General features: G+C 54.9%; 2 protein-coding genes across 5 annotated transcripts in view; one reads left to right on the plus strand and one right to left on the minus strand.

The window, feature by feature from the left end:
- STRN4 (striatin 4) overlaps positions 1-11,839 on the minus strand; it is a 24,620-nt gene extending 12,781 nt beyond the window's left edge. For both annotated transcript variants that reach the window (XM_025269369.2, XM_025269368.2), the window contains exons 1-5: positions 11,540-11,839; positions 4,551-4,654; positions 3,995-4,068; positions 2,989-3,067; positions 788-985 (exon numbers count right to left, since the gene is read on the minus strand). In XM_025269369.2, coding sequence (XP_025125154.1) covers positions 788-985; positions 2,989-3,067; positions 3,995-4,068; positions 4,551-4,654; positions 11,540-11,824 — 740 coding nt within the window. In that variant the 5' untranslated portion in view covers positions 11,825-11,839. The remainder of the gene's footprint in view (positions 1-787; positions 986-2,988; positions 3,068-3,994; positions 4,069-4,550; positions 4,655-11,539) is intronic.
- Positions 11,442-21,689, plus strand: LOC102405213 (fukutin related protein). 3 transcript variants are annotated; one of them, XM_025269370.2, is made up of 3 exons: positions 11,442-11,483; positions 12,975-13,036; positions 17,924-21,689. In XM_025269370.2, the coding sequence occupies exon 3, from the start codon at positions 17,963-17,965 to the stop codon at positions 19,448-19,450; it is 1,488 nt and encodes a 495-aa protein (XP_025125155.1). In that variant the 5' UTR covers positions 11,442-11,483; positions 12,975-13,036; positions 17,924-17,962; the 3' UTR covers positions 19,451-21,689. The 3 variants fall into 3 exon arrangements, with proteins under 3 accessions (XP_025125155.1, XP_025125156.1, XP_044786715.1); XM_025269371.2 differs by lacking the exon at positions 11,442-11,483 and adding an exon at positions 11,928-12,660; XM_044930780.1 differs by lacking the exon at positions 11,442-11,483 and adding an exon at positions 12,717-12,741.
- Positions 21,690-23,364: the final 1,675 nt, after the last annotated feature.

Raw genomic sequence — 23,364 nt, forward strand, 5'->3', positions numbered from 1 at the left:
CCACGCCAGCCTCTGCCTGCTCCTGGGCGTGCCAGCCCTCTCCTGTCCTGGATCCTTTACCGAGAACACTTCCCTCCCAGCTACTCGGCTGGCTCGGCCTCCACTCCATGCAGTTCTCTGCCCAAACGTCATCCTCTCCTAAGCAGTACTGCTTTTTCCATCTCTCTTTTTCTCTTAAATTAACATTTTTTTTTCTTTTTTGATGTAGATTGTTTTAAAAGTCTTTACTGACTTTGTTATAATATTCTGTCTGTTTTATGTTTGGGCTTTTGGCTGCGAGGCATGTGGGATCTTCGCTCTCGACCTGGGAAAGTCTCAACCACTGGACCGCAGGGAAGCCCCCTCCCACTGCTTTCTCACTGCCTTTCATAGACCTCCTCATGTCATCAGCAATTTAGTTATTTTCTGACAAACAGCAGCTACTGACGAGAGAATGAACACAGGAGAGCTCCCCGGGGGGCAGTGACCACGTGTTGGGCTACGCTCCCCAGGTCCTGGCGTGGGCCCAGGGCTGCCTTCAGCAGGGACCTGGCGTTTGATGGGGCGTGCGCAGGCCGGAGCCTCGTGCAGGGCCAGGCCGGAGGAGAGCTATGGAGCGCAGCAGCACGGAGGTGACGCCAGGGGAGGGCCACCCAGGACAGAACCTGTACATTCCACAAGGGATGGACAGCGGGTTCCGGAGCAGAGAAACCCACGATACGCTCCAGGAGGGATGCGACCCCAGATCATGGACCAGCCTCATGGAGGGGGAGTGGTGGGGAGACACCCTCCAGACCCCAGGGCTCACCTCTTGATCTGCTCCTCGATCTGTTTCACCAGCAGCGATTCTCCGCCGCTGAGCCCCCCGGGTGCCAGCGGGGCCCTAGGGCCCCCTTCGCTGGGCTCGGCAGCCCCGTTGAGCTCTAACGAGCGGCCCAGGAGGGAGCGCACGCGCTTGGACCGCATGTCCAGGATGGTGTCAGTGTAGCCGACCTCTTCCAGGTACCTGCGGGGAGGCAGAACCAGGACAGGTCAGGCCGGGGAGGCGGAACCGGGGTGGGTCAGGCACCACATGGCTCCCTTCTATACTACAGGGGTGGATGCAAGCTGGGCCAGCCTTTTTGGAGAAGCAACTGAAGACAACACACCGAACTCTCACGTAAGCGTTCCCCTGAGCCTTTCTACGTGGGCATCGCGCTGTCGCAGATGCTCGCAGAGACAATGTACATTTGGGGGACCTAAAGGCAGGGGCTGACCCACACGTCTGCTGACGAGGACTGTGGAAGTAGACAGCTGATGGGACACTAGGCACAGGATAAACGAGGCAGAGTGCCAAGTGCTCAATGTGTGCTCAGTCGCGTCCGATCCCTTGGGAGCCCACAGACCGTAGCCCACCAGGCTCCTCTGTCCAAGAATACTGAAGCAGGGTGCGGCCCCTTCTCCAGGGGATCTTCCCAACCCAGGGATCGAACCCGTGTCTCTTAACGGCTCCTGCATTGCAGGCGGATTCTTTACCACTGAGCCATCTGGGAAGCCCGAAGAGGAGAGAGCCTGCTCAATAAATAGCACAACAGAAATTGTAAGTTAAGTGTTCCTTACAATTCAAGTGTTTGTAGGAAAAAAAAAAAAAGAATGTGCCTCTAAGGATAGACCACACACAAACACACATTTGTATCATGCCCTGCACCAGGCCTAGAAAGAAACACACTGAACTTCAGAGCAGTGATCTCTGCAGAGTGAGGTTAGGGATGTCAGTAGGAACTTCTGTCATTTACTCGACACACGAGCATTTATCACCCCCAGGATTACAAAACCTGAAGCCAGCTAAGACTGGCCTAAAGGCTAAAAAAAACGGAAAAAATTCAACTATGAGTATCTGTGGCTTCAAATCACTGGAGACAGGAGTCCCTGGCTGGTCCTCAGGGAGCACCCGCAGAGCCTTTTCTGTTGACCGTGACCTTGCCCCTTGGGCAACAACAGACACACCATCTTGGGCATGTGCATTTGTGTCTGAGGCTCCCCTGCCGCCACCACCAGGGAGAGGCGGGGGAGGCAGGGCAAGGTGGATGGAAGGAGCTGGGCTCCGGGGACGGCTTCCTAAGATCACACGTCAGACCTTCCACTTATTAGCTGGACCTTCTGCACGGATGCCCTCTCTGCACCTCGTTTTTTTCGCCTGTGAAAATGAGGGGAACGCTAGCAGTTACACTGCCCAGGGATTTCCGTGAGGAATCCTTGTGTGCCGGGTGTTTAGCCCGGCTCCGGGCACATAACAGGTACCTGGCAGGCGTCGCCTGGGACAATCCTTCTGTCATCACTGTGTGCACGCCCTTTAAGCTAGCAACTGCAACTATCCTCTCTGACGTTTAGCGTAAGGAAATCAAGGATACAGACAAATAACTTCCTGGTGTTTGTCACACTATTAAAAAAATGCCTTCAACAAAATACACAAGAAGAGACTGGCCACAGGAAATTACGATTACATAGGTCTTGAAATGATGCAACATAACTAATTTACGCGGAGAAACGTTCACAACACTTAAAAGCAATGCCTTATGAAACAATGCAGAGGGGGAAGCCCTGCTTTTATAAAACGCGCACAGATACATATACACAGAAGCGAAAGCCTGTGTGTCAACATGTTTACAGGCGCATGGATTCCCTGGGTGGTGGAATTATGGGTGATTTTTGTTCTTTTCTGTGTTTTCCTGTTTCCCAAGTTTTCTAAAACACACGTCTCTCTCTAATGAAAAGCAAAAAAATTTTAACATTACATCCTGGGTGGGGGGGAAGGGCATGTGGGATTGCTTTCCAAGTGTGGGGGTCTCCCAGGGCTGCCTCCTGCCAGGAGTCTTCCCACGCTCCACCCCCACAGGGTGATGGGCCCTCTCGGCTGTGGCCAGCAGGGATCCTGAGATCTCACGGTCCCCAATGAGGACAGGAAGGACTGTGGCGTCCCCGGGCTTATCTCCCTGGCCCAGCCTCCGCCCTGGCCCAGCGCACACTCACTGTCGGAGAAGCTGCCGCCCCTCCTTCCACACCAGCGGGCTGTTCTCCAGGGTGACCGACTCCACGGGGCCATTGGAGACTGCGGGGTAGAGAGAAAGGAGGCGGGCTGTCTCGAGGGCACCATCCAGGCGCCCACCACCTCCTCCACCGGCCCTGTCCTCACCCTCAAACCCAAGTCGGTCACTGTGGAGCCACACGCTGGGAGGGCCTGGAGCCTCCCTCTTCCCCTGCCCTCCTCCTCTCTGGTCTCTTTGGGTCACTCCCCAGACCGTCCCTGGACTGTCTTCAGACTCTGTTCTGCTATTTCCCCACACAGGAAACGGGCTGGGCTCTGAACGAACGGGCAGATGACTGGCCCAGCCCGCCTCGGCCGCTTCCCGGCTATGTGGCGTGAGCAGGTCGGTTTACCTCTCTGAGCCTCAGTTTCCTTATCTGAGAAACGAAGTTAACAATCACAGCACCCACCTCTTGGGACTGCTGTGAGGACTGAATGAGGCAGCCTGTTTACTTTCCTCATCGAATATTTATCCGGCATCTATTATGTGGCCAGCTAGGTGCCTGGACTGTATGGGTCGACACAGACCTGTCCTTGTGGAAGGCGCTCTGGTCAGTGTCCGACATGAAGAACAACGGCCACCGCAGCCTCACCTTGTGAACACACGCCACTCTTCCACGTCTCTACGCTCCTGGACCCTCCTCCCTCCACCTGGAACACCCTCCCTACTTCCCTGATGGTGAACTGATGCCTCTTTCTAGGAGCTCCGACTCCCAGGGGCCTCGTGTGTCTGTCTGCCTCAGACAGACAGAGGGACAGCAGGCAGGACTCCCAGGCCTTCCCTGCCCCCTGCCCCCCAACAGGAGGGCACCATGAGTGAGAGCCAACCACTCCCAGTCCCGGCCAAGCTGCTTTCCATGGAGCATATGAGACTCAGGGGTCCATCTCTGCTCTGTCACGCTCGGTTTGCAGGGGGCGGGCATGCAGGGAGGATCAGGCTGGCGTGGGTACCTGGTTCCGACAGTTCTGGCTTCTTCTCTCCCTGGTTCAGGTCTGTCCCGAATTTCAATTTATGGTATTTGGCCCTAAGAGGTCAAATGATGAATGAATGAGAGGCACCGAAGCGTCGACAGGGCCAGCCCTCGCCTCCAAAATCCCAGAGCCCGGGTTCTCGTTCTTCTCCGCCCTCCGCCCTGCCTGACTGGGAAGCAGCCGTGGTAGAGGCAGTGGCACAGATGGCACTGTGGCGAGCCCGCTGCTGGGAGCCAGGCACACCGGGCTGCTGTCCCAGCTCTAGAGTCCTTGAAGAAGTCCTCTCCCTCCAGAAGCCTCACCTGCACCCATCGGGCCCCTGGAAGGGAGGGATGAGACGAGGACTGTGTGGAGTCTGCAACGTGGTGGGCTGCCGCCACGATGAAGCCATTGCTTGTGGTCTGCCCTGAACCCCACCCACGAGGGCCTGTTCTGCCCCCCTCTCCTGGACCGTGCGGTACTGAGTGATGGAGGAGAGGATTCTCCCAGGGGCTCGACCCATGAAGGCAGGCAGCTAGGGCACGGCAGGGCTCACCTCTCCTGCTTCAGCGCGTATTCCAGCATCTTGATCCGCCGCACCAGGTCTGTCTTGAGATTCTCCTGCCCCTTCCTCTCTCCCTGGAGGAAGGCCACCTGAGCCTGTGGGCAGACAGAAGGGGGCGGGGGACAGCAGGGCTCAGGCTCGCCGACCTGTGTCTCATGCTCGCTCGGGGCAGGCAGCTCCAGCACCCCCACCCCCGGGACATGCAGCAGCCAGTTCTTCAAGAGTGGAGACCCTGAGCCAGGGTTCAGCGGGGCAATGAGAGGGCGGCTGGATCTGTTTCCCTGTCACCCGCGATGAGACAACTGAAGAGAGACTAAATGGGAACAGCTTGGGGCTCCCTGGGCCCCCACCACTGGGGAGAAGGTGGGGGCGGTAGGTATTAAGAGCCCTGGGCGCCTCCTCCCCCACCCCCGGGCAGGTGCCGTCCCCGAGGTTGTTGGGGGAGGTGGCACGGCACTGTTCAAGCAGAACTTCTGTCTCTGGGGGGTGTGGGAAGCTGCTTCTGGAGTCTAGGGACAGGAGTGGGTGGCTCGGCTCGGCTCCCGCTGCAATGCAACAGCTTCGCCGCCTGACCTCCACGGTGGGGATCGACCGTCCTGGGGGAGTCGGCCCAGAGGAAGGGAGACATGTCACAGACATGACCCCGGACCCCTGCCAACCACTTCACACCATCTGCTGGCCCAGTCTGCCCCCGTCTGCTCTGGCCTGTCAACGGGCCTTTTGGAGACACCAACAGCCTTCGAGGTATGCTCCTGGCCCCCGACCATGTTCCGGAAGCCCAGTGCCAGAGCCCTGAGTGCCGTGCTCCTCCCTGGCTTCCCCTCAAGTGCTCCTCTGACCCAGGCTGGGACCACCCGAGCTTCAGGCCTGGCTCGGCCACTTCCGCGAGGGACGATCTTAGGCGGGTCATTAGCCCTCTCTGAACCTCCCCTTCCCCTTCCAGAAAATGGGGCTCCTGAGAGTGCCTGCTCCTCACGTGTGAAGTTGTTCTCAGTCCAAAGCCTGGCACAGACGAAGGGCTAACAAATGCCAGCTCCCACCTCTTGTTATTTTTATTCTCTCAAAGTACTTAATTATTTGGCTGCATTGAGTCTCAGTTCTGGCATGCAGGCATGCGGGATCTCTCCTTGTGGTCCACAGGCTTCCCTTGTGGGCTTAGCTGCCTTGCTGCATGTAGAATCCCAGTTCCCCGACCAGCGATCAAACCCACATCCTCTGCTCTAGAAGGCAGATTCTAAACCACTGGACCACCAGAAAAGTCCCGGGGCCCGGTTCTTCATGGGAGCTAGGATCCCCAAGACCTGAGACCATGGAGCAGACGTGTCCGTGGCTGACAGGCCTCCTGCCCCCTCCTCGGCAGCTGCGTCGTCCTGGAGCCGACCCTCACACATCACGAGCTTGCTGAAGAACTTCCGCAGCTCCCTCAGGAGCCCCCAGACACCTTTGCCAGGCGGCGAACATTCCCAAAGCCTTGCTCCAGGACTGTCTGCGGTTGGTGGCCTCTCAGATGCCCATGAACAGGCTTACTCCTCGCCCTGGGGCTCGAAGAGCCCCGACCTCCCTGCCCCTAGCACTTATGCCCCATATGGCCCTGTGCCCAAATGCCTCCCGTCACCCGCCTCCTGCTCCAGGGACCAGGTCTCTCCTTCAGGTCAGCAGAGAATCAAATGTGGGCTGAGTACTGCTGAGCACTGGCCTGAGCACAGGGCCAGAGGAAAAGGCACACTCAGGCACCGCCGGGGGGGGCCCACAAGTTCACAAACCCCTCCAGCGGGCAATCTGGCCACATCCACAAACATGTTAAATACACATTCCTTTTGTCCTAGCAGTTCCACTTCTAAGGAGTTTACCCCATAAGTATAACTGCAAGGGTAGACTTCCTTCCTTTGCATATATTAATGCACAACAAAAGTATCTTTAATTCACTCCACAAACATTTACTATGTATCAGATACAATCCTGGACACAAAACTGAACAAGATGAAGTTCATATTTTAGAGGAGGGTGTGGGACCAGCAGTGAACAAATAAATACATGTCACAGGTGTGCTATGGAAAATAAACCTCACCTGTCCGCTGAGAGAAAGGGACTCCTCCCAATACTTCTTTTCTCTACGCTTTAAATCAACACGTATGTACATAAATATCTAAGGCCAGACAGGCAGACACACACGTGATCAACATCTTCGGAGTTTGAATTTATGTCCTTTGTGGATCTTCTCAGCCACCCAAATCAATGCTGTCTGGAGTGAGTTTTAGAAGGTGAGGGGAGTGGCGGAGAAGACGAGGTTGATCACCAAACACATGCCCCAGGTCCCTGTCTCCCCATGCCCTCGCCACTCTGGGCTTCCATCCACAAGTTTCTGATACTGGGTGCCTGCCCCGCCTGCTGAGCCCACAGGCATTCCCCACTGGACACGGGTGACCGCCCACCCTGATGGGACAGGTTCAGGGTGCGGGGCTGGCGGAGTAACAGAGAAGATGAGCGCCTCCTGCCCCCACAGAGCCCTCAGTCCAGGGCACGGGCCGGGCACAAGCAGCCACAGCTAACACATGACTCGACTCGGACCCCAGGAGGGAGCAGAGGAGGGTGGGGAGGAGGGACACCTATGTGAAGAAGTGACAGTTCAGCTGAGATCTGAGCCTGGTTAGCAGGCGGCCAGGGGTAGAGCGTGCAGCTGGTAGAGAACGGCAAACTCTACAACGGCCAGTATGGCTCCATCTGAGAATGTGTAAAAGGGTTAGTGAGGGAAGTCAGAGAAGCTTGTCGGCCTGACAAAGAGTCACAGACCACGCAAACAAGTTTGAAACCCACCGTAAAGCACAGGGGAAGCTATGGAAGGGCTTTTTCAGCAGACGAGAGATATCATCAAACCTGCTCGCGGGTGGGGGCAGGGAGAGGGACAAGCTAAAGACCCAGAAACCAGTCACAGGAGGAGGCAGATCCCAGAAAGAAACGACAGGGGCTCAAACCAGGAACAGGCAGCGGGGTGAGGAGTAGGTTTAGCGTACTGAGGAGGTGGCCCTCACCTGTGGGGGAAGAAAGTGGAGGGGGAGAAGCAGGGTCAGAGTCACGCCCTGCTCACCCCCCATGGCCTCCCTTGCTCCCTGAGCGTCCATCCAATGATGATGCGAGAAAATCACTCTGCTCTGTGGTCCCCTTCCCAGTTCCTCCAGCAAAGAAAGGAGAAGGAGAACCAGAAACACGTGGGTGAAGTGTCCTAAGCTGGTGGAATGCCACAGAGAGGGGAAGCGCTGGGGGCCCGGCCCTCCCACCCTGCACACACCAGCGGTCACAGCCACATGGCCGCGGCTGCCTGACCTGCCGGGACCACGGCACGCCGGCAGGCAAGGCTGGGATCTGGAAGTCCTCTACCCAACCAGCACCTCTGCCCACTGCCACTGAGACAGGGCGGCCGCCTCTCCTCTGGCTGTTCCCTCCCCATCCAGGCGGCATGGGAGGAACCTGGCTATCTCAGTGCTCCTGGGAGCCCTTGCTGACTCTCCCCATCCCAAGCTTTCTGTCCCACCCCCCCCCCCCCACCCCAGGCCCTTCAGTCCCATCTGGCCCTGTGTCTCCTGCACTCCACTCCCTCCTCCCCAGGCTCTGGCAGGGTTGAGTCCCTGTGGATCCCTCAGAGCTCCTTGTGAGGCTGGCGGGGGCGGTGGAGGGGCAGGGGGCGGGGACCAGCTCCCCATCTTCTCTACCTGCAGCAGTGTGCTCGCTGCCCTCGCTCATCCCTGAATGTCCAGTCAGGCCCCCACCCCCACCCCTCGAGGTTCCTCTTGTCCTCAAAAAAGCTCACAGCCCTTTGCAGAAGTGCCAGAGCCACACCACTGAAACCTCAACTACGTGCGAACCTCTGTAACCCCCTGCACAAACCAGCCTTCTCCGTTAGCCTGGAGGTTTCTGAAGGGCAGAAACCTCACCACCTCCTTCTCAGAATCCCCCCACAATGCCAGCTCCCTGCTCCCATCTTCTGGGCGCCTCCTGGCAGGACCTCCCAAGAAGTTGCCTTTTCTGCCATTACCCCACACTGATCGTCTGGTGCCAGGAGCAGCTGCACAAAGAAGCTATTTGGAGAAGAGGTATTCGGGGTTTATGGGGAGAATCTGACGCAGTCCAGGCCGTGAAGGCTCTCGCGGGAGAAGTCACACCTCTCTAAGTGATAAGTGCTCAAGTAAAAGTGTATAAAAAGAGGTGCTGCTGTGGGGAGTGTAAATGTGGGACAACTTGGCAGAACCAATCACCAGTTTATAAACACGTCTATTCTACCACCCCACCTGTTTATTCTGCTGTACACTCACACAAGAGGGAATACAAGGACAGTCCCTGCAGCCACTTCCAATGGGCAAAACCTGGAAACTACCAAAAAATCCATTAGGGGGACACAAACTAAATGAGCTGTGGCGCAGACACCCGCGGGGTGCAGTTCCTAAAAATAATAAGCGCTCTGTGTGCTCATATGAAAGAAGCGCAAAAGATGTATAAGTACATGAAAATAAGTCACAAAATGATGCATGTGATAGGATGTAAAAGGCAGGAGGAGAAGGGGACGACAGAGGACGAGATGGCTGGATGGCATCACCGACTCTATGGACATGAGTTTGAGTAAACTCCGGGAGCTGGTGATGGACAGGGAGGCCTGGCATGATGCAGTCCATGGGGTCACAAAGAGTCAGACACGACTGAGCGACTGAACCGAACTGAATAGGATTTCGTATATTACACACACAGAGCTAAATTACTTTTATAGCAATAATAGAGTTTGGGGGAGTGGCTCCTTCCCTTCTCACTCACTTGGGTGTGTGTGTACATCTATACACACAGGCACTTCTGAGATCCTTGAAATTTACTAATGTAACAGAACAATAACAACAAAAGAGTACAAAGTAAATGACGCTAGAGCCCGGACAAATGACAGCCCAACGGGGCACAAACCACCACTTCCGCTCAGACTCCAAGAAGGATCACTAAGTGCGGGAGCACACGCATCTTTCCTCTTGCTGGTCTCAAAGATGAGGCAGCGGCGTGGTGGGTGCTGTAGGGTACCCTGGTCTGCTATGACCGCCTGGATGATCCTGGGAAGGTCACTGAGCTGCCCTGAAACAAGCTTGTCATCTGTCCTGGGCGTCAGACGGGTATAATCCATGGGCTCGAAAGCCCAGAGACCACCCCTGCCACCCACAGGCTGTGACCCTCGATATATTACTGACCTTCTCCAAATCTCCACTTCCTCTTTTGATTATCTTTTAAAAGGAAGGGAAGGGGAATAACATCTCCCACCCTCCCGGAATGTTGCAAGGACTAAGCGATACCATGTATCTGCTGTGTCTAATACAGTGTCTTGCCTGTAATACATACTCAATAAATAGCAGCTGCTACTATAATTGCTAAATAAGGGCAATGTCCTTGGCCCTGTCTCCACAATGGGGGTATTGAGAAGATCTAGTAAGACCCTGGGCAAGCACTCGGGAAGTGGAGATGGGATACCATAGCAAGGGGTACTTACATAAGGCTTTCTCTCCCACCCTAACCCCAAGCCTCAGCTACCACACAGTGAAGATCCCTTTCGGGGTGGGAGAAGTGTGGGATGCTCTCTAGTCATTCTAGGGAGAAAATTCTAATCTGGTTATTTACTTGGGTCCCCACCTCAACCAGATACGAAACAGCAACTCAGAAGAGGAAAGACCAGATGCTAGAAGGAGATACTGACTTCTGCTAACAATGCCCCAACCCTCCAAATCCTTGCCACCGGGATACCCAGGCTCCTCAGGACACTGTGCCAATTGACCCACACTTCTCAAGGTCACAAAACCCGCCCAGCTCCTCAGCCTCTTCCAAACATCTCAGGACACCTCCCTCCCCGAATCTACTCCACAAACCATAGGATTCTTTCCCAGAAACTTCCACAAACACCTCCCACCCCAGGATCCTTCTGAAATGTTTCCTCTGGCTGTCTTCCTGCTCTACAAAAAGGCTCCCCTTGCCATGCCCCAGGTCCCCCGATTCCTCTTCACTGTCTCCATCCCACCGCCTCTCTCCACAGCTGGCCAAGTTTGACCCTCCCATACTCCAGTTCGGGGGTTCTCCATCTGACATCCCACACACCTCCCATCTCACGGCGGGGGCCCCCACGCCTCCACATCCCCAAAGAGTTTCGGCTCTCCGTTCTCTTCCAACACAGGCTCCTGGCTCACGTCCTGGCTCCATTCGTGCTTCCAACCCTGGGACCCCTACCTTGCACTCGGAAGCCAGGCCTGCCGGGGCTCCCCAAAGTTTCCTCCTCAGAGGAGAGGTCACACACCTTCACGCCCCCCACCTCCCGCCCGGAGACCTTGCTCCGCATCCTTGGAGTCCTCAACACAGCCGTCATTCAGTCCCTCCAGTCCAAACGCTCCGAAACACCTACCCGTCCCGGGCTCCCGGACTTCCTCTCTCGACTCACACGGGCTCCCCGCCCCGGTCTCGCCCCCGGCTGATCCTAGGTCACCCCCGACGCCCCCTCTCACCCACCCGGGGTCCATCGGGCTCCACCTCCAACGCGCACCTGGTCGGGGACGGAATGGGGAGTCCCTCGTGCGGCACCCTGGGAGCTTTTGGCTCACTCGTATACAAGACCCCTCCATCCTCTCCCAACGCCCTTCGCTGAGCTGGGGTCCCCTCGGCGCCCCGAGGCCACTCTCTCAGGAACCTTTCCGCCGGCCGGTTCACTCCCACTCCCCCTTCAGCAGGCTCGAGTCCCCCGCGCCGCCTTCTCCCGGCGACCGCGCGGGCCCCCCTCCCGCCGCCGGCCGCCCGGGTGCCCTCCGGACGCCCCTCGGCCGGCCCCTCACTCCGGCTCCCGGCCGGTCGCCGTCCCCTCCCGCCCCCCCGGCCGTCCCGACGGCCATTGCTCCAAGATGGCGGCGGCGGCGGCGGCGGGTGAGGCTGGGCCGGGCCGGGCGGGCGGGGGTCGGGGGTCCCGGGGCTGTGCTCACCTGCAGCTCGGCGCGCTCGGCCTCCCAGCGGGCCTTCTCCGCTTCGAAGCGCGCCCACTCGTGCTGGATAAAGTGTAGGATCCCGGGCAGGCTCAGGGGCTCCGGTCCCGCTGCGGGACCGGGGCTGCCTCCGCCGCCGCCGCCTCCCTTGGCAGCCGGGCCGGGCCCGGGGGCGGGGGCGGAGACCAGGGCCGCCCCCGTCGGGCCGGGGCCCGCGCCGGAGCCCAGCGGGCGGCAGGAGGAGGCGGCGGCGGCAACGGCGGCGGCCGCTCGCTCCTCCATCATGGAGGCCCCGGGGCCGGCCCGCGCGCCCGCTGTGCCTCGCGCGCCTGCGCGGCCGCGCCAGCCCTCGCGCGCGCGCTCGGTGGGGGCCGGTGGGGCGGGTGACGGGAACGAAGTCGGGCGCGCGCCTCGCCCACCCGGGTCGACCCCGAAGGCGCGCGCGTGGGAGGGGGCGCGGGGCGGAAAGGGGGCGCGAGCCCGGAGGAAGGCAAACGCGACCCAGGCTCCGCGCGAGGGTCGCCCCTGGGAAACGCGGTACTTGGGGAGGGACCGCTTTCTACCCTCCTCCTCCCGTTTCACCCCAAAGAAAGACTCTAGCCCTCTCCAGACCCAAATAGCACTCTCCTCCACAATCACTGTCACTCTTTGAGGGAAAGAACTACCACCAGGGGTGGTTTCAGCAATGACCCCATCCTGATTTCTGGCCCAGGTCGGTTGTCATGGTAACTCCTCCCAGTCTGGAACACCCTTAGCCTCCCCTCCCTTCCACCTTTGTAGTTATGGAGCTCCAACTCTCTCCTGGCCCTGCACCAGGAAGAGGTTGCTAAGGTAACCCAAGTCCCTGGTGGTCCTTATGCCCCTACCCTCATCGGTTACTATGGCAACCTCACCTAGCACTCAGGTAGAAAGGACCCCAGCCCCAAGGACACTGCTGAGGGAAGCAGCTCTTTCCCAGCCCCTCCCCCCAGCCACACAGTTGGCATTACCATGGTAACCATCTCCCCCTTTCCCATCGTGGGAGGTCTGTGGACCAAACCAACCAGGTGTTTTTATTTAGAGGAGATGCTCTGCTGAGAAGTAGTTGCTATGGTTACGAGGCCTGGACCATCCCCAGAGAGGTGAGAAACAAGCAAAGCGAAGTCCTGGTTACTATGGTAATGGGGGCAGTCCCCCTTCCAGTGACCCTAAGACCCACCAAGGTAAAGGACATTTTAAGATTGTTTCTCAGGATGGAGTGGGTCTAGGGAAGGGGTTGTCATGGTAACACCTTCTGTCACTCCTAGTCTGACCTTTCTGGACACATTTATGAAAGAAGGGGTGGTTATACGTTGCTATGACATCCTTCCCATCTCACTTTTGTAGGTGAGATGAAATTGTGTTCTATTGTGTGAAATTGACTGATTTGGGGTCTCCTGGTTTCTCCTTCCCTCAGTGGTGCAGCTGAGCTGGGCTGGAACCGCCCCCCTAAAGCTCCCTCATCCTGCAACCTAAAAGGTAAGAAATCCCTCAGTGTTACCAGCACTCATGGGGAAACTGCCCTTGTCCCCAAAGGTTTCTCCACATGTCAGACGTTTTCTTTATCCATCACATTACCATTCTACAGATGCAGCCATTGAGACTCAGGCCAGGTGAAGCCTGGCCTGAAGTGAGTATTGATCCCCTTACACTGTTTCGTGGGCAATGGCAGGACAGTCTCAGCTTAACAATCCTCTCCTCACTGACCACTTTTTCTCGCTCACACCCCCTTTTGTTTTCTTGCTCTGTCTATAAGTTGTTTGCAGGGATTTTGTGTGTCTTACAACCTCTGGAAGGACCTGCCCAACCACTGTCTGGTTCATCCTGGGTCTCCAGAACACAGAGGACACTCAATAAATACCTGTTTGTTGAGTAACGAGTTAAATTAATTAACGGGCCATATTCAGCTTTGAAAGCACCTGTTAGGTGAGGACTGGGAAAAGAGGGTTGTCTCACTGAAGATGGGCTGAGAGTCGGACTGTCTTTGTGGACCCAAAAGAGACAGCCAAGTTTATTGGCTAAAATCAGAACTCTGAACCCAGCTTCCCCATCCAATCCTGGGTTGCCCACTTCCCCGCTATGTGACCTGCAGCAAGTGACTTCACTTTTCTGTGCCTCAGTTTCCTCATCTTTTAATGTGATCAAATGTGAAGATTAAACGAGTTTGTACTGGTAAAATGCTTAGAATACAGTCTGGCACAGCATGAGTGGCTAGAATTGCTGATATTATTATGATCCTGTTATGATCTTTCAGAAGCCTCGTTTCATCCACTTGGCCCCAGTGTTTTTGAGTCTTTACAGTTGGGGAAGCCAAGCCCGAACTTGTCACGATACTAGATGAGTCCTCTCTCTTTCTTCGCTGGTCCCATCACCTCCTCATTTGGCCCTCGCACCCACTGGTCTCTGAGAAACCAGCTCCTATCCTGTGTTCTATTGGGCGCCTCCTGGCCCAGAGTCAGCCAGACAGTGCCTAGTGAGAGTCAGGGCTGGGGGATGGAGACCTGGATTCTGCTCCCTCTGACCTTCCTCTCTCTGGGGCTCAGGTTCCACATTTGAATAACAGGAATCATTCTTTCCACGCAAATTTATTGAGCACCTGGAGTGGGCAGGGTACTGAGCCATGTTCCGGGTATACAACATGAAACAAAACAGACAAAATAAGACACAAGATAAGTCACATCTACATGAGAACTATTAGGAGAGGAAAAAAGACATAGGAAGTATGAGAGTGATAGGGTGAGGCGTTTTAAGTAGGGTTGCCAAAGGAAGGGGCCAAGATCTGATGGCTGGCGAGGCGGGGGTGGGGGGCATGCAGCTGCTGCTGGGCCGGGAGAGCATCCAGGCAGAGGGAACAAGTGAGTGCTGCAGCTGAGGTCTCCCGGGTGTATTTGGAGAATGGTGGTCCACGTGACTGCAGCTGAGTGGGAGAGGGCAGGGATCACATGGGGCTTCTCTGATCCAATTCAGATGGCGCTTAAGAATCTGCGTTGCACTTTCAGAGTGACTTGTTATTCTTTAGGACCTTGGAATTGACTTCTGGACCTTCCATGGACCCCTCCTTCCTTTCACCCTTCAGCATCTATTGTGGAACTCTACAACACAGAGGGCGCTGTCCTAGGCAGTGGGGACCCAGCCGTGGACACATAACATAAGAGACAGACGAGACTCCTGAGCTCGGACAACGCACATTACAGTAGGGGGAGTCCCAGTAGGTGGGTCCCAGTGAAGACTCTGGCCCTCCATTTGAGTGAGTCTCCAGCCACAGAAGGTTTGAGAGCAGACGCAGGCAGGACAGGATCTAAGTCAAGGTGGAACAGGATCCCTCTGGGCTCCGAGTGGGACCCAGACCATAGAGGACAAGGGTGAAGCAGCAGGATGGTCTCTTTATTTTTTTTGTAAGTGAAGCCAAGCAGTCCTCAATTTTTAATTTTTACTTTTTGGCCACACAGCGGCATGTGCAATTCTCAGTTCCCTGACCAGAGATTGAACCCACATTGGAAGCGCAGAGTCTTAACCACTGGACCACCAGGGAAGTCCCAGGATGGTCTCTTTAGAATTGTTAGACGATTCTGAAACCACCTAAGGGTCTGTTTTGTGCTTCTGTGTACCTGAGCGCTAAAATTCTCAGGTTTTTAAGACCCCAAACATTCTGTGGTTTCAAAGTCTCCTCCCCCTACTGTAATGTGCGTTGTCCGAGCTCAGGAGTCTCGTCTGTCTCTTATGTTATGTGTCCACGGCTGGGTCCCCACTGCCTAGGACAGCGCCCTCTGTGTTGTAGAGTTCCACAATAGATGCTGAAGGGTGAAAGGAAGGAGGGGTCCATGGAAGGTCCAGAAGTCAATTCCAAGGTCCTAAAGAATAACAAGTCACTCTGAAAGTGCAACGCAGATTCTTAAGCGCCATCTGAATTGGATCAGAGAAGGACAAGCAGGCCTGGATGGCTGAAGGGGATGGGAGGGTGTTCCTGGTGGGTGAAAGAGAAGAGACAGGGAGACCAGGGCAGGGCCCCAGGTACATAGCCCCCGTGCAGCCCTGGGGACCTGAGTGGGCTACACAGACACACAGAAACCATGCCCCAGGTCATCATCTTTTCCCCAAGTACATTTTCAGTGTCCAGCTGCATGCAAGGAACACAGCGGTGATCTAGACAGCCCTGGCTCTGTCCTCTTGGGGCTCACAGTCTATTGGGGGCAGACAGACCCATTACCAGATAGTGGCAAACCAGAATGGGCAGCCCAAGGGCTCTGGGAGCCTAGAGGGAATTTCTCACTCAGCTGGTGGTTCAGGGAGGGCTTCCTGGAGGAGGGGGGCATCTGAGCTGAAGCCTGAACATAAGCAGGAGTTCTTCAGAGGAAGAGAGGCATGGGGAGAAGGTGTTCAAGAGAGACTCTTCCAGGCAGGAGGAACAGGATATGCAAAGGCTTAGAAATAAGCCTGTTTGGGAATTCCCTGGTGGTCTAGTGGTTAGGGCTCTGAGCTTTCACAGCTGTGGGCCTGGGTTCAATCCCTGGTCAGGCAGCTAAGCTCCCACAAGCAGTGCAGCATGGCCAGAAAAAATTTAAAAATCGTGTGTGGTGGGGGTGAATAAGACCTGTTTGAAGCAAAGCCCAAGATGGCTTAGGCTCAGAATTCAAGGAAGTGTGGCAGGAGACGGGGCTGGGCAGGCAGGTCACACCTTGTGGGACATTGTGAGAAACTTAGACTTTCTCCCCAGAGCACTAGGGAGCCATGGCAGATTCTGAGCAAGAGAAGGGGAGGTCAGCCTGTGCTTTCTGCAGACCCCTGTGGCTACCATGAGGAAGGGGCTTGGTCAGGAGACCAGGAGGAGGCTGAGTGGGGATCTGGGTGAACCTGGATTGAAGCAGGAGTTGGGGGAATGAAGAGGAGGGGTCAGAAGTACTCAGGAGGGAGGAAGATTAGCTGGGTCTCTAATGTCTCCCTTTCTGGGAAGGATTGAACCTAAGATGATCCTTCGTGGGGAAACTGTTTCTTGAGTATCTGCTCAAAATGGGGCGAGTTAGTTATTCCTTCTATGCTGGAAACCCGCGCAAGCGTCAAGTTGTGAAGAGTATAGGGAGACAGCGCCACCTGGGGGTTGCCTAGAAATGTGACCAGTGAACAGACGGTAGAGGGTGCTCTATGGAGCACAGCCTTTCCTTTGATGCAGCCCACTCTACTTTTTTGGGGGTGGGGAGAGTGGCTTCCCAGGTGGCTCTAGTGGTAAAGAACCTGCTTGCCAATGCAGGAGACCTAAGAGACGCAGGTTCAATCCCTGGGTCGGGAAGTTTCCCTGGAGAAGCAAATAGCAAACCACTCCAGTATTCTTGCCTGGAGAATCCCATGGACAGAGGAGCATGGCAGGCTACAGTCCATAGGGTCACAAAGAGTTGGACACGACTAAAGCGATTTAGCATGCACATACTCTACTTTTTAAAAAATGATTTTTTAATTGTAACAAAAGACACATAGCAAGATTTGTCATCTTAACTGTTTTCAAGTGCATAGTTTAGTAGAGTTATGTATATTCATACTATTGGGGAAGCAATCTCCAGAACTTTTTTGTCTTGCAAAACTGGAATTCCATTCCCATTAACTAACAATTCCCCCTTTCTCCTTCCCCCATGGTCCCTGGCAACCACCATCTACTTCCTGTTTCTGTGAGTTTGACCCATTCCATTAAAAAAGAAAATTAATTAGTGGCCAACATTACAAATTGGAATTTCTGACTTAAAACTTCTAGCTTTTCTTGCAAAACCATCTGGCTTATCATCAGGAAAGAGATGGCCAGATGGCACAGGATTTGAAGAAGTGAGGAGGAGACAGTAGGGGAGAGGGGCTGGATGGCCACAGCTCTGACCCCAGGGCCACAGTGTGGGAGGGGAAGGAAGGAAAGACCTGGGGTAAGAGCAGGCAATGAAGGGGTCTGGGCATTTGTAACTGAACCGGAAACTGAAGAAGTTGACAATGAATAAAAGGGTGGGATTGAACAAGGAAGATGGGAAGGTGGTTCATTTGATAAAAACTTCCTGAGCATCTAGTGTGTCCCTGGCTCTGGGCTGGGTGACCATGGGGACCCAACAGTGACCAAGACAGGCTCTGGACCCCCCTCACACAGCTTGGTCCCTAATCGTAATGAATTAGAGTGGTAAGCTAGAGTCAGAGAACCTGGAGGAGGCTGAAGGAGACCAGAGAGGGGGGCTGAAGGATCCCAGACTCAGCCTGGGATCAGGGAGGGCTTCCTGTAGGAGGAAAGGTCAGAACTGAAAAATAAAGAAAGGGCTGGGAGAGGAAGACAAGGATGAGGATGGGTGGGGGAGTTTCTGACACCAGTTCTAGTCTCCCCTTTTATCACCCCCCCACCCCCAGGATACCCCGGAAGCCCGGCTAGGGCCTGACTTCAGCCCCATGCGGCTCACCCGCTGCCAGGCTGCCCTGGCAGCCGCCATCACCCTCAACCTTCTGGTCCTGTTCTACGTCTCATGGCTGCATCACCAGCCCAGGAGCTCCCGGACCAGGGGCTCCCGCCGTGGATCCGCCTCTGGCCCCCGTGTCACCATCTTGGTGCGAGAGTTCGAGGCCTTTGACAACGCGGTACCCGAGCTGGTGGACTCTTTCCTGCAGCAAGAGCCCGCCCAGCCGGTGGTGGTGGTGGCCGACACGCTCCCCTACCCGCCCCTGGCCCTGCCGCGCATTCCCAACGTTCGCCTGGCGCTGCTCCAGCCCGCCCTGGACCGACCCGCCGCAGCCTCGCGCCCGGAGACGTACGTGGCCACCGAGTACGTGGCCTTGGTGCCCGACGGGGCGAGGGCCGAGGCACCAGGCCAGCTGGAGCGCATGGTCGAGGTGCTCCGAGCGGGCGGCGCACGCCTGGTGGCCGCTCCCGTCGCTTCGGCCAACCCGGCCCGGTGCCTGGCCCTGAACATCAGCCTGCGGGAGTGGACCGCCCGCTACGGCCCAGCACCCTCCGCACCGCGCTGCGACGCCCTGGACGGGGATGCCGTGGTGCTCCTGCGCGCCCGCGACCTCTTCAATCTCTCGGCGCCCCTGGCCCGGCCCGTGGGCACCGGCCTCTTCCTGCAGACCGCTCTCCGCGGCTGGACGGTGCAAATGCTGGACCTGCCCTTCGGCGCGGCGCGCCAGCCTCCGCTGGCCACGGCCCATGCGCGCTGGAAGGCAGAGCGCGAGGGGCGCGCACGGCGGGCGGCGCTGCTGCGGGCGCTGGGCATCCGCCTGGTGAGCTGGGAGGGCGGGCGGCTCGAGTGGTTCGGCTGCAACAAGGAGACCCCGCGCTGCTTCGGGACGGTGGTGGGCGACACGCCGGCCTACCTGTACGAGGAGCGCTGGACGCCCCCATGCTGCCTCCGCGCACTGCGCGAGACTGCCCGCTACGTGGTGGGCGTGCTGGAGGCGGCCGGCGTGCGCTACTGGCTGGAGGGCGGCTCGCTGCTGGGGGCGGCCCGCCACGGGGACATCATCCCGTGGGACTACGACGTGGACCTGGGCATCTACCTGGAGGACGTGGGCAACTGCGAGCAGCTGCGGGGCGCTGAGGCAGGCTCGGTGGTGGACGAGCGCGGCTTCGTGTGGGAGAAGGCGGTGGAGGGCGACTTCTTCCGCGTGCAGTACAGCGAGAGCAACCACCTGCACGTGGACCTGTGGCCCTTCTACCCCCGGAACGGGGTCATGACCAAGGACACGTGGCTGGACCACCGGCAGGATGTCGAGTTCCCCGAACACTTCCTGCAACCTCTCGTGCCCCTGCCCTTTGCAGGCTTCGTAGCCCAGGCGCCTAACAACTACCGCCGCTTCCTGGAACTCAAGTTCGGCCCCGGGGTCATCGAGAACCCCGAATATCCCAACCCGGCGCTCCTGAGTTTGGGGGGAAACAGTTGAAGCTGCCGCGTCGGCTCCCGGCGTCCGGAGAACATTCGGGCACAGGGCGCTGTCCTCTGGTTGGTGCAGCTGGCGTTTGGTGAGCGGGCCAGGGCTGCGAAACCGCCCAGCCCCGGATGTCAAGGATGCGCCCTACCCAAGAGTCTCAGAACCGGGGCTCCGGGGCTGGGACAGAGTTTTGGAAAGAGAAGGAGAATATGAGTGTAGGTTCTGGGGTCAGACTGTCTTGTTGCAATTTTTCTGTGCCTCGGGTTTCCTTCGGTTTTCCACGCGAACCCTCGGAGTCGAGCGCAGAGCCCAGGTCGCTTGGCTGTTGGGTTGCTTTCGCCACTAGAGGGCGACCTTGTCCTACCTTGGAGCCAAGGTGAGCGTAAGCCCAGGACCTGAGTTCACTGGCTTTAACGTCTTTTGAGCCTTTTGGTCTTCTCTCTGGTCTCTTGCGCCTGGCTGGACAGGATAACAATCCGCACACCACCACCCCCGCCCCCCCCCCCCCCCGCCCGAAAATGACCTCCTTCCCTCCTGGGCGAGCCCTTGAGGGGGTGCATGCTGCTATTCACCCCATCTTGCAGAGAAGGAAGCAGGCTCAGAGCTCAGAGATGCAGATATGGTTCTGGATCCCAGCCCAAGCCACTGAACTGCGTTACCTCATTATTTTAGCTCTCTGCACCTGTTCGCCCACTCGCGAGGCAGGGTGAACAGTCCTCATAGCTCACATTTACTGAGCACTTACTGTATATCAGGCTTCGTTCTCAGCATTTCACACGGAGTAACTGACTTATCCTTCACCTCCACCGTCAGAGGTGAGAGCTGCTATTATTTTAATTTTACAGAGGAGAAAACTGATAAAGTCACTTGTCCAAGGCCAGACAGCTTGGGAAGTGTCAGAGTGGGGGACTCGAACCCAGGCTGTCAGTCTGGAGACTTCACTGCCGTTGCCCACATCGTCTTTGCAGATGTGGTACCCCAAAGTGGGGGCTTGGGGAGCCAAACCACTTAGCAGGTGACGCGGTGGCAGCCTTTCTCTGGTGATCGGGCACCTCAGAGGAAATCCTGCTTGGACGTGTACCTCCAATATGTGTATTTATTGCTAAATTATATCCAGGCACTACTGGCATTCTGTATATTAGTAATACAGCTCAAATTATTCCATTTTAAAATTAAAAAATAAACAGAGAGGGCTTTGTTGATCAGCCTTATCCCAGTGACATGTCCTGCACACCCCTTGGGTATGTGCACTTGGCTTTGAGAGCACAGGCTCTGAAAAGGGAGAGGCCTGGGTTCAAATCCAAGGACTGCTGCGTCCTCCCACTATGAACTTGGGCCATGAGGGACTATGCTTCCTGCACCTCAGTATGCACCTGAGAAGTAAGTAACGGTGATCCTCGACCCACAGGAGTAAAGGGGTTGTGATTCAGGACCAAGTGTGGCTCTTGTCTTTCTTTGTGACCTAAGGCAACTCACTGCTTCTCTGAACGGGTGGAGGGATTGGTGATCTTGCAGAAATGTGAAGCCCTTGGAAGAGAAAGCTTCACCAGCAAGAGAAGCTAAATGCCACTTCGGCCCAATCTCCAGAGGCTCAGACATCCCAAGCCTGACCTCTTATAATGCAGCCTGTTTCTAACCACTGAAACTGCCAACTGCTGGCAGTCTGTTGGGTTCCCAGGGAACATTCTGGAAATTTATGGGGATGATTCAGGTTATCGATGTGGTTGGACAGTGTTCTTGGCTCTCTGCACAGTCCAGGGAAATGTCTTATACGCAGGGCACCTGCACACAACGAAGCAGGGACCCTTGCCACATACTGTTTCAAAATGTCCCATCAGGCATTCCTGAAGGACTGGTGATATTCAAAATATTTTGCAACTGGTATGGTAATATAAATGTATAAATCAATATATGTATCACATTTAAAAAATATTTTTTAATTCTCAAAATGATCAAAATTATCTATATATCCATACTTCTTATTGCCAAGAACCTAACTTGAAGCTCAAATCACTTAAATTATTGTAATGGTTTTGTTTCATTTAGAAATTGTTAGTGTGACTTCTTGATTGACACAGCTGTATATGCATATATACATAAAATATATGTACATATATGTATTTAAAACAACATTTTCTTAGCTGTGGTTTGAGAAAGGAACCACATCATATGCTTCTAGCAACTTTCCATTAAATGAGAATCATTAGAAACTTGAGATCTCAGTAGATAAAGAATTTCTCTTAGACTCAAACTTAGTGTGTTGGTGTTTTTTTTTTTCGAAGTCTCTGCAGTTCCTGAACTAACAGCAATTACGTTTGAGACTTTTCTAGCCCTTAAAATATTGTGTAATCACTTTGTTCAATATCTTTATATTCAACTAAATAATGGGATGACAGAAAACCTATCACAACAACTAACTTGAACTAATGAGAGGGTAACAGGCAGGAAGGCCAGGGGTCTCCAAATGGAGGACATAGCCTGCAAGTGTCAGACATTTTTATCTCTCTTAAGCGGCAGGAGGAAACAAACTAGCAATATTTTTTTCCTTCTCTATACAAATTTAAAGAGAGGTTTCTCTTAAAATACTGTGTTGCCATAATGACACCTGGTTTCGCCTGAAGTTAGCTATTCTTTAAGATTCAAGTTAATTATTTTATGGTCCAAGATAAACCATTTGGTGCCAAGATTATCCCAAAATGCATCTTATGGGCGAGGGGCCTGGTGCTATTCTGAATTATAAGACATTCCTTTCTTTCATTAACAGACTGCTAGTGACTATATAACATCCAGCTGAAGACTAGCAGGGGGGTGCTCTTTCTGCCCCCTTCTGATGCCTATGTCAGAAGCTTTCTCTATCTCCTTTATGCTTTAATAAAACTTTATTACACAAAAGTTCTGAGCGATCAAGCCTCGTCTCTGGCCCCGGATTGAATTCTTCTCCTCCGGGGGCCAAGAATACCGGTGTATTCGCGTGATTCAACAACAACCTTTCACTAATAAGTTTGTTGCAATTTGTCTTTTTGAATTTTACTGCTTTCTCAATTACTCTTATACTGTTCACCAGCCAGAACGGAAGCTTTTTCAATATTTTAACAACCAGCCCATCCACATTAGCACAAATGAACGAAATTTTAGCCCTACTTGGAAAAACCTGGTTAAGAATCATCCAAGTCCAGAACTAGACTCTCCTTGGGCAAACACAAAGTCCTCATTGGATGGTTTTCACTAGTTCTGAATTTTCCAGGAAGTGCAACTACCATGAAAGATGAAGGAAGTATCAGGCTTTGTTCAAAGCTTGGCCAGGGATTGTCAACAATATCAAAAAATCATGTTCTACCTGGTTCTCAGTAACTTGATACCTACGTTGAGTGTTTATAGCTGACTAGGGAGCTGCCTTCTTTACAGGTGTAAATGTTTGGTTTCTCTCAGCTTCTGGGGAGGTGGCCCCACATATCTGCATATTGAAATACATATTATAAGTTGTTATCATTTTTTTAAAGTTTTATTTATTTGCTATTTTGGCTGCACTGGGTCTTCCTTGCGGTACACAGGCTTTTCTTATTGTGGAGCATGGGCTCAAGAGCTCTCGGGCTTAGTAATTGTGGGCTGGCCCAGTGTTCTTGCCTGGAGAATCCCAGGGACGGGGGAGCCTGGTGGGCTGTCGTCTCTGGGGTCGCACAGAGTCGAACACAACTGAAGCGACTTAGCAGCAGCAGCAGCAGCTAGAGTTAGTCACTTAGTCATGTCGGACTCTTCGAAACCCCTGGCAGGACTGTAGCCTGCCAGGCTTCTCTGTCCATGGAATTCTCCAGGCAAGAAGCCAAGGTAACCATTCCCTTCTCCAGGGGATCTTCCTCACCCAGGGATCAAACCTGTGCCTCCTGCATGGCAAGCAGATTCTTTACCATCTGAGGCACCACGAAGGG

This window comes from Bubalus bubalis, chromosome 18, assembly GCF_019923935.1.
Source record: "Bubalus bubalis isolate 160015118507 breed Murrah chromosome 18, NDDB_SH_1, whole genome shotgun sequence".
NCBI lineage: Eukaryota > Metazoa > Chordata > Mammalia > Artiodactyla > Bovidae > Bubalus > Bubalus bubalis.